The sequence below is a fragment of the Sinocyclocheilus anshuiensis genome, unplaced genomic scaffold (genome assembly GCF_001515605.1).
Source record: "Sinocyclocheilus anshuiensis isolate Anshui unplaced genomic scaffold, SAMN03320099.WGS_v1.1 scaffold535, whole genome shotgun sequence".
NCBI lineage: Eukaryota > Metazoa > Chordata > Actinopteri > Cypriniformes > Cyprinidae > Sinocyclocheilus > Sinocyclocheilus anshuiensis.
The window spans coordinates 898,129-909,032 of record NW_015551063.1 but is presented as its reverse complement, the minus strand read 5'-3'; the positions used below and the strand labels follow the sequence as shown (position 1 = coordinate 909,032).

Below are 10,904 nucleotides of genomic sequence, written 5' to 3'. Positions count from 1 at the left end.
CCCCCCCCCCCCCCCCCCCCCCCCCCCCCCCCCCCCCCCCCCCCCCCCGCGGCGGGGCGGGGGGGGGGGGGGGGGGGGGGGGGGGTGTGAACCATCCCTTTAAGACTATGATACATAACAATATACTGGAAATACAAACAGCAGCATGTTCTCAGCAATCAGCCTGAGAAAGGCCTGAGGTTCATGACCTAGTAAACAGAAGGAAGAAAGTGAACCTACCTCAATTATATGCTCTGCTTTTTGCTCCCGGTCCAGGGGAGCAAGGGTGCTGATCACACCTAAACAAACACAGAGGAAGAACAGACAGGCTGATCAATGCCACCAGCTTCAGATGGATGGCACACCTGTTCGTTCACCCCAGGCTGCCCATTTTACTTTCCCTTCCCACAGGTTTGTTTTTCAAGCTTTATTTGTTTTGTTCCACTGTTTATACTAGGTGAACCTGTGGTATACAAGCCGTGGGAACAATGGTTATTTTTCATGTCCGTGTCAGTGAGGATTTAGCCATCGCTGACATATACTTAAAGACCAGACTTCCCAGTTGCCAAGAAACTGACAGAAAATGAGCCACGGCTTAAGAGCCACTACAGTTAAGAAGTGTTGTGAATTAGTATAAGAGGTTTTCAGACACCTTTTTACAATTGGGTGTTAAGCTTGGTTTAGTGTGCTCCACGACTCAACAGCTGATTTTAGGCTAAAGGTGGCCAAAATGCACCAGTGATAGTGGTTTACCACCACTGCAATAAACACTTAAGAGTGTCGTTTCAGTAGACGAGGGCTGGCAGGAACCCACAGTGTCTATCAACTTGTGCAGCACTCAAAACAAACCCTGCTGAGCTTTTATGACAGCCTGTATCTAGGCAAGCAATCCTGAAAGTGTGGTTTTGGCATTAATGCCCACCTGTGGAAAGATTGCCCAATCGTGCATGGGACAATAGGCAAATGCATGGATTAAAAACACATCTTTAGCACTTTTAGCATTCAAAATATTACAAAGCAACCATTTTTTGTCTCTATTCTCATGCCTTAATCTCCCCTAGAGCATTTGGCTTTTGATAATGTAAACTCCGTTTCCAACCCACAGTTTGTCAAATATTTGTCTTGCCTACATACTCACTAGAAAGTGTTCATATTCGATAAATACTATGGTTTAGTGGTGCTAAGCTGTTAAGGCTGTTAGCTTAGTCACAGTGTTCATTCTAGTGATTAGTCATCTCAGGCCGTCCTGTCTTGTCCTGTCCTGACAAAAAAACTCCAGAGAACTCTAGTCCCTTTAGCCCTGAGGGAAGCAGGTTAAACCGCATTGAAGTGTGATTTGTTACTGTCACCATCTCAAGAGCCAGATCTCCAGATGTTTATATTCATTTAGCATTCTCCTTTATCCTCCTGACCTGGACTTTTCAGTACACGCATCCAATATTTATAGAGATCTTTTAAAAGTAATGCTTCACACCAGTTGGTTTTTTGAAAGAAGTTTTCACCTCAAGCTTCCAGCCAAACCCGCCAGCAATTTAACAATGGAAATGCAAACATCTACATTTTTTGGCCAGTCTAAAACATCTACAAATGAACATTTTAGTGAGGTAGATCCTTCATATAATACAACCCAACCCCCTGTATTCTTTGTAATCCTTGTGTATTAGCTCAAGGTAGGGCAGATGAAACAACAAAGAGACGAGACTTAGTAAAGACAAGTGCAAGCTTGCAACGCTGGTTGATGTAGTTCTAATTTTCATAGCTAGTGTTCAAAGGCTAGGTTGAGCTGCAAAAAGGGTCAGAGGTGTTGCAGTTTGTGTGACTCTGTGGGCCTGCTTAACAACTGTCCTCACCCTTGACATAAAATGACACAAACTGATCGCAGTATTCACAGTAATTAGAGGTCCTATTCATTGTGCCCGTCACGAGGCATACCACCCTTATATAAAACATGTGCTTAGACACGTTTAATCAATCATGAACCACCATTTTCACAACTTGTGCTGTTTCATTATCCCTATAAAAAGCCAAAACTTATGATCAAGTACTTTCTGACGGATCATTTGAAGTATGGAGTTTACCTGTTTTTGTGTCAATGGTGAAATATACGCGCTGAGAATCAAGGATCTGGAAAGCTAGCTTCCCCTCAGAGGACTTGTCCATGTCTGTAGCAGATACTTTTAGCACAGATTTGTCCTTTGGCAAATTCTCTTGCACTGAGCCAAAGTAGACAGGCTGGGACAGCTCAGGAGGATTGTCATTAATATCCCAAACTTCAGTGTAGACCTCGGTCCAGGATACCAGTGGTACAGTGCCCAGATCTTTTGCATAAACTGTCAGCCAATAGTGTGGCACGGCTTCACGATCCAGAAGGCCTGCGGTCCGAATAACACCTGCAAAATGTAATTGTCCAGAATCACTAACCGATAGCAACAGAATGTCTTCATATAATGTTAAACATTCGGTAACACTTTATTTTAAGGACCAATTCTCACTATTAATGAGTTGCTTATTAGCATGCATATTACTAGCATATTGGCTGTTTATTGGTTGAATTCTGTCATTAATTCCTCAACCTCATGTTGTTCCATGAGAAAAGTATTCTCGTAGCTTCATAAAATTAAGCTTGAACCACTGATGTCACATGAATTATTATAACGATGTCCTTACTACCGTTCTGGGCCTTGAACGTGGTAGTTGCATTGCTGTCTATGCAGGGCCAGAAAGCTCTCGGATTTCATCAAAAATATCTTAATTTGTGTTCCGAAGATGAACGAAGGTCTTATGGGTTTGGAACATTATGGGGGTGAGTAATTAATGACAGATTTTTCAGAAGATTTTTGGGTGAACTATCCCTTTAACAACTACCTTACTAAATATTAATAAGCAGCAAATTAAGAGTTTATTGAGGGAAAACTCTTAGTTAAAAGTGAATGTGTTCCCTTAATCTAAAGTGTTACCAAACATTCATAACAAGTATCAATATTTGTTTTTGTTTTTTTGTCCTTTAATTCTGAATCACTTCATAATCCAATGTGCACAACAACTGCAAAACTCAAACCAATTATAATGTAGTCAAAGAATAATAGTTTATGTAATGTTACAGATGTTAAGGATGTGGCTTTTCAAATGCCTAAAATCTTTCAACATGTGCAGGAGAAAGTCATGCCTCATTTTGTCTTTACATATGTTTGGAATGCCTAATGACTTATCTGTAAATGTTTGAACATGCAGTGTTGACCCAAAATGCTCAAGGCAAGTACTGTAATAGAAAAGGTCAGCAATATCCATTAGGTATTTTCCTATCTAGGTAAAGCATCTGAGATATGTTGTAATCACAATCATACCTGTTTCTTCCTCAATTGTGAAGATGCCAAGCCCTGAGCCATCATGGATGTAATATCTGACTACTCCATCTCGTCCCAGGTCGTTATCTAGAGCAGTTATTGTCAATACTGAGGTTCCTACTGTAGCATCCTCCATAACGGCTGCTTTATGCACAAACTGGGTGAAAAGGGGCCGGTTCAGGTTTTCGTTTACATCTAACACTTCAACCTCAATAAAGCATGAAGATGATAAAGACCGGGGCTTTCCGTGGTCTACAGCGCGAACAGTTAGATTATAAAACTGCTGCTTCTCAAAGTCCAGTTCATGCTCCAGAGTCAAGCACCCTGTGGATGTATCCAGGAAAAACATCCCTGCTTCGCTGTTCTTCAGGTTGTAGCTTATAAGACCTCCACTCTCCAGATCTAAATCAAAGCTTTCGACCCATAACAGCACTGTGCCTGGAGGAACGTCCTCAGGAACTTTGATCCTATAGACTGTGGGTACAAACTTTGGAGGATTGTCATTGATGTCCTCCAGGACGACCATCAGATCTGTAAATGAGAAAAGCTGTGGGTCCAGCTTGGCTTGATCGCTGGCCTCAATTGTTAGGTCATATCTACTAAAAGTCTCTCTGTCTAAAGGCCCAGTTACCTTCACCACCCCTGTGACTTCATCAATCTTAAACAAATCGGTGAAGGTTAACAACGAATATTTAAATGCTCCATTGTCTCCAGAGTCAAGATCGATTGCATTGACTTTGAATATGCTTTTGTTAACCTCTGTGTTTTCTGGGATGTTCACAACATATCTTGGCTGAGAAAATAACGGAGGATTATCGTTTGCATCAAGAACATTAACAGCAAGAAGCTTCCACGTAGAGGTTTGTGGAGATCCCAGGTCATACACGGTTATGTTGAGAATGTAAAACTCTTTTTGCTCTCTATCCAAAGCACTGATTACCTTCAGTTCACCCGTGTTCATGTCAATAGTAAAACATCCATCCTCATTTCCACTGGAAATTGCATAGACAAGCTTTCTGTTAAAGCCAGAGTCATTGTCAGTGGCATTAAACTGCAACACAGATCTATTGAGAGCAAAGTCTTCCCTGATGTCAATCGAGCTTGGTGTACCCGTAATAAACTTCGGAGAGTGCTGGTTAATTATATGAACATCTGAGATGTACTCTTCTTCTTTGGAATTGAGAGACGGCTTAAATGACTCAATAAGCTTCTCTGTCAACTGCCTTGTAATTCCAGTCTCCTCGCAGTGTGTGCTGGCGCCTTCACCCTTGCTTGTGATACGCACAGTCACAGTGTTGGGGTTGGCACTATATTTGCCATCTGTTGCTGTTATTTTAAGTATATATAAAGGATTTTCTGTGCCTTCGTTATTTGAGGGAATTGCTTTAGCAAGTTTAACAGAGCCAGAAACAGGGTTAATTGCAAACAGTCCATCATCATTCCCAGACTCTATCCTGTATATGATCTGCTGCAGCTCATCCAGATCGAGTGCTGACATCTCTACAATACTCTCCCCTACAGCAAAGTCTTGGTGTATAGAGGCATTGCATGCCACCCGCTCAAACACTGGAGCATTGTCGTTGACGTTGGTCATGGTGATGGTTGCGGAGCATTCGCTTACTCTGTTGAAAGGGCTTCCACTATCAGAGGCCCAGATTCTCAGGTGGTACCATCTCTTCATGAGCTCATAATCAAACTCCTGAGAGGTCGAAATCACACCGGTCAGTGGGTCTATAATGAAAGGAACAGGACCTGTGTTTGCTATAGAGTATGTTACAAAACCGTTATTATCTTTGTCCACATCAATAGCAGAGACAGCAAAGATGCTTGTTCCGATTGGGACATTTTCAGCCAGAGAAGCCTGGTATGAGGGCAACGTGAACCTGGGGGAATTATCGTTTTCATCAATAATATCCACAACGACACGGGTAAACGCTTCTCCATCATTTGCTGTGACATCAAACTCATAGTGATGGTGCTTCTCAAAGTCAAGAGTCTGAGAAGTCATAATCACACCAGTTTGGGCGCTAATTTTGAATTTATAGCTATCCAGGTTTTCTTTGATGCTGTAGGTTATATTTTTGAAACTCAAACCTACAGATACTCTAACTACATGACTTTTCGGTGGAGAAAATTCACTGAGAGTGACATAATAGAGTTCTTGTTCAAATGTCAAAGGTTTAACTTGAGGAGGTGGAGGGATATGCACAGTTTTTATTGGTGTTAGCAAAGGAGGGTTTCCTCTGTCTTTGGCTTGAAGGGAAATGTTTAGTCCAAATGGGTTTTGCGACCAATCAATCCATTTTGTTGAGACCAGTTGAAAGCCACCATCATGCAACATCGATGGAACAAACTGAAAGCACTTCAGTGGATCTCCTTCAACTATACTTAAAGATGCCACTTTCTCCTTCTCCTTGGGTTCCATTTTGATGTTCAAACTTATTTTGTCATCATCCGTTTGTGGAGTCGCTGCACTGGAGGGTGTGATGAGGGTAAAGTTTTCTCTCACGTTTTGTATGGTCACAACAACCTTTGCTACATTTCCAAACTTCTGCACGCCAGAGATTTTCTTTGCCCTGTCCTCTGCCAGCACAGTCAGCTCATACCTGTCTCTCTGACTGGCGTCAAGTGTCTTGATAAGTGTAATGGTCCCTGTGAAAGGATCAATGGCAAAGGGGTGTGATCTAGTGGTGATTGAGTAATAAAATTCTGCGTTGCTGCCAATATCAGCATCCGTTGCACTTACTCCCACCAGACTCGACTTGATCGGTGTGTCTTCTTTGATTAGCACATGATAAGAGGCAGGGTAGAAGAGCGGTTTCAGATCATTTGTATCAAGCACTTGGATTGATACCTTTGTTCTAGCTCGGTTGTCATAGGTGCTTTCTGTAGCCTCGATGGTGAGAGTGTAAATATCTCGTACCTCTCTGTTTAGCACAGCTGAGTTGCTGCTTCGGGTTTTGATTCTCAGAAAGCAGAAATCTCCTACGGTTACCTCCTCGGCTTTGAAAAGGCCATCATCATCACCAGAGACAATCTTGTACTTAACATCCCAGAAGGGATCAGGTAGTATGATGCCCATTCGGACCGGGCTTTCAGTATAGGTCCTGGGGGCAGAGTTCTCATAAATGCTGGCATTATATAAATGATGGGTGAACCTCAGCAGAGAGTTGTCTTTAACCAGGCTCCCCTGACATCTGGTTAGCGTTCCTAGGACTGCTATGACGATGAGAATTATGGCTGTGTCTGTGAAAGCCATTCTCACTGTCTCAACATGGACCCGCAGACCTGAAGAGAAGGGAAAAAAGGTTTAAAACTCCTTTATTTTTCTGACAAGCAGACCATGCTGTGTCACGACATGGTCTTACCATGAGCTGAGATGTCAAAGTAATATTACAACGACCATTATCTAACCACATACCGAAACCTGTTTTGTCTGTTTCACCTAGTGAAAGACCATAGTCAGGTATTTTTTCTACCGTTTTGACATGCCTTGACAAGCTACATTACATTGTTTAACCATGAGAAGAGCACCAGAACTCTTTAAACCAGGTGATACATTTTCACATGGTTGAGCCAGTCTTCTTTAACTACAAGTCAATTACAATTGGCATATGAAAATGAGTCTTGTAACTTATGCATTGGGATGCTCTTCAAATCGGATACCAAAATCATATATTTGGAGGGTGCCTGACAATGAGTTTCCCTTCCTCACCCTCTTGTTCGACAGTCATTTTTAGCGACAAGATTTAATTTATCTTTCATATCCCACCCAGCCAGTTTCAAATAAAATTGTAAGCTTTGTTCGAAACCGGAGCTTACACTACGCCTACGTCCTACCTCATCCACTTGAACGCAATTCTCTCATGAACGTGTGTACAACAGTTAGCGGAAGCTAGAGATTATGGTTTTAAAAAGTTCTAAATATGGATATTATTTTTACACAAATGCATCGCTTCGTTAACCCCCTGGAGCCATGTGGAGCCCTTTTTATGATGGATGGATGCACTTTTTGGGCTTCAAAATCTCGACCCCCATTCACTGCCATTATAAAGCTTGGAAGAGCCAGGACATATAATCATACAAATCTGATTGTATTCATCTGAAAGAATAAGTCATACACCTTACGATGGCTTAAGGATGAGTAAATCATGGGGTAATTTTCATTTTTGGCTGAACTATCTCTTTAACTATAATACAGTGTGTGACACCACGTCAAATAAATAAATAAATAAAAGGAGACTGTAAAGAAATAAAAACAAGCTGAACTAATTTATGCTTATTCAAACTATTATTCTCTGTCAGTCTCCTGTATATTTATATAGGTGCATCTAATCTAATAAATCTCTCTAGATGGGGGTGGGCGAGATGGAGCCATATTTCCCAGAACGCATCTATGGGATAGAGGTACTAACAGAGAATGAATTAATCAATTAATTAAACTGTCCCATGCTGGTTAGACTTAAATAAAACTTGTTTTTCTGTGTGGCTTTCAGTAACAATACTTCTTAACTCTTTTGAAATCTCCTGAAGTCCAACAGGTAAGAGTTGTGAAATCCCTCAGGGTGAGTCTGTTAGCAGTAGGATGTGCAGTGTGTTGCCCTCCAGCCTACACTCTCACAGCTACCTGCCGCCACACGTTCAGCCAGGCGGCACACACTCGGATCAGATTTCACTATCAGTTCTCACTTTGCCAGTTTTGTTAGATTTAATGACATTTAAGGATACCGTGAACAGTTCAGCATGCTTGCACTCTTGTAATGGTACTGTGTACTATGATAAATCAAACTTTAATTGTATCAAGCACTAATAATACTTAAGAAACTCACATCAAAGCAAACTGTTGCATGTGTTTAAAGCATGTACTACTGTAAACCACAAGTAAGCCAACAAAGAGCAGTTTTTAGCTATTGCACATACTGCAATTTTTCATTTGCTTTTTAACAGACGCTACAGCAGTTCTTATTACTTTCCCTGAACGTTTAATGCTTTGTGGTGCATAGGATTACACTAGCTCTTGTTGTTGGTTTATTGTTTGCAAAAGTTGTGGCCAGAGCCAAGCATCAACATGCCCACAGATGCGTCATTTTTTTTAACAGAACAGCTAGCTCGATGGTGCAGAGACATTACAGATGACGCTGAATTTAACTTCCTCCCAAAATGTTCTTGAACTGCCTGCTAATTAGATTATGATAAACACAATTATCTTTGTTTAAAGCAAAGCAATGAATGCATGGCTTTTTTCTGTCGTATTCTATCAAGATTAAAGATTAAATCCTTTCCTCTCGCACAAATTCTGAAAAACATTTACAACATTTTTGTGTGAGTAGGTTCCCCATCTGTCTGTGGATATCAATCCACCTCACATCCACAATTAGTGCCACAGGGAGGCAATTATCTAAATTGCTAGGAGGGCTTCAGAGAATGGATAGTTAAGACAAATGGTTTAAACCCAATATACGTGGACCCGGACACTTAAGGTGACCACCTTCTTGTTATCGCCAAGGTGTCCACCTTCATGTGTCACCACCTTCTAATCATACCACAAAATGTTCAATATGTAATCAATTTAACATTCAATATATAATCTCTAATGATCACACCACTTATAAAGGCCTTGATGGATGAGATGGGAAATTGATAGGTGTATTTAGGAAGAAATAATATTCCATATTGACCGAGATTACCTTAGGCCCCAGTCAAAATATGTTCAGAATAGAGGATAGCTTCTGTTTGTGTTTTAGATGACAAGTCGAACATTTGAAATAATAATAATGATAATAATATTAAGAGAATATTAGTTGGTTTGAATAACTAAAAAATTCAAGAAAACTTTTTTATAAATATACACAGACCTGTGAAGTACACTTGCACAGTCGTCACATTAGTAATTACTAGCACCCTTATATTTGCACCAGGAACTATTTGAATTTTTTTTTAAGATTTTTATCTGTATTTAGAAAATGCTGCAACACTGCTTAACTGCGACGCTTGACTGCAGCCCAAAGAAATGCTTACCACAGCAAAATAACAAGATTTATAAAATCCCACAAAGCACCACCAACATACTTTTGGATGTAGATTACAGTATGTGCTAAAATCCACTTTCAACAGAAATGAGGTGAAAAGGTTTGGCAAACTGACACCGCATGCCTGACATCTCAGAAACTCACCTGAGGTCCTCGACTGCAGCTATACATATAACTTTTTCCCAAAGTCCTCACACCTTTGGTATGACAGTATTCCAGTGTGGAAATAAAGCTAATCGCTTTTCATCCATAATGAACACTAAAACTCTGCCAGAAAAGCCAGTGTTGACGGTTCCAGCTAATTTAGCATGTTCACGAGAGTAGAGTTGCAAGGCTGTTGAGACACCTCATTCCCTGAGGAATCAGGTTGATCTTCTCCTCCCCGATCCTGATGACATTGTCCCTCCCTCTAAAACCCTCCCCCTCCACCTCCCACTAAACTCAGTCAACCATCATCCGGGCACACAGATTGGAGGTGTTTTTACCCTTTCTCTCTCTCTCTGTCTGTCTTTTTGTTTGTTTTAGCCTTTGGGCGAGGTAGATCTCTAAGTTTTACACAAAGTCCCTTTCAAAGTAAATACACACCTCACAGGTTTCATATTGCTAAGTACATTACAGAGTCTCTGCATTGTGCTAGATGAAGTCACCTCAATGCTTTTGAAGTCTGTGGACAAATTATCGAAACAAATCTCTGATTGAAAATTAGTGCCTGATTAACTCACGAAAGCTAAACACAAAACCGCTCCAACGGAAGGCAACCAGAACGCAATTGCCTATTTTTAGTGCTAGCGCTACTGCTAACAGCCTGAAGCCTTTGTTTGACTGTTATGTAAACAGAGATCACCGTTCACACTCAGGCTACCTATAGTGTAATGCGTATCATGTTGAGACGCAAGGTGATCAGCATTTCTTTAGCAGATTCCCCAATTAAAAGTTCTCCACAGTCACCTCATGATAAAGAGCCGAAATGGCTTCAGAACTGTATGTTGAGGTACGACAGCACTTTTTCGTCCAGCTACCCACCAGAGATGATGTAAACAGACCCCACACTCGGTGCCAAGATCTGCCATGGAGTGAGAGAGGATGAGCACATGGAGCAGGCATGGCCCACAAATAAGACTCAACAGACGGTGGGCACCGGGCCACCGGCAGCAGGTGGACTTCGCCGAAGTGCATTTTGAGGATGAAGTGAAAAATGTGCAACCCTAAGGGCACGAGAGAAATCCACATGCATCTCTATTTCACAATGCTGCTTATTTGGACAGTTTTAGGAGTGGATTAAGCATGTTCATATCAGTATTTAATGACATCCTTTCTTTTAAGAGCTTGTGGTCTGACATGATTTCACACCATATCTTGATAATGGATCAATCATCACTTACAAAATGCAAGGAAGGAAACCAAACCCCTTAATCCCAGGATCCACAAACTAAAAGATACAAAGTATTTTTTGGCACAGCCTTAGAGCAAAGCATTCACTATCAGTCAGCAGAAAAAGCATTTTCATCTGGGTTTGACAGACTTGAGCGACAGCTCTGTTTTATCTGCATCC

At 41.2% G+C, this 10,904-nt stretch overlaps 1 protein-coding gene across 2 annotated transcripts in view; it reads right to left on the bottom strand.

The window, feature by feature from the left end:
- Positions 1-9,665, bottom strand: part of LOC107662006 (protocadherin Fat 2-like) — a 47,148-nt gene extending 37,483 nt beyond the window's left edge. For both annotated transcript variants that reach the window (XM_016451847.1, XM_016451848.1), the window contains exons 1-4: positions 9,497-9,665; positions 3,324-6,611; positions 2,058-2,369; positions 220-278 (exon numbers count right to left, since the gene is read on the bottom strand). In XM_016451847.1, coding sequence (XP_016307333.1) covers positions 220-278; positions 2,058-2,369; positions 3,324-6,582 — 3,630 coding nt within the window. In that variant the 5' untranslated portion in view covers positions 6,583-6,611; positions 9,497-9,665. The remainder of the gene's footprint in view (positions 1-219; positions 279-2,057; positions 2,370-3,323; positions 6,612-9,496) is intronic.
- Positions 9,666-10,904: the final 1,239 nt, after the last annotated feature.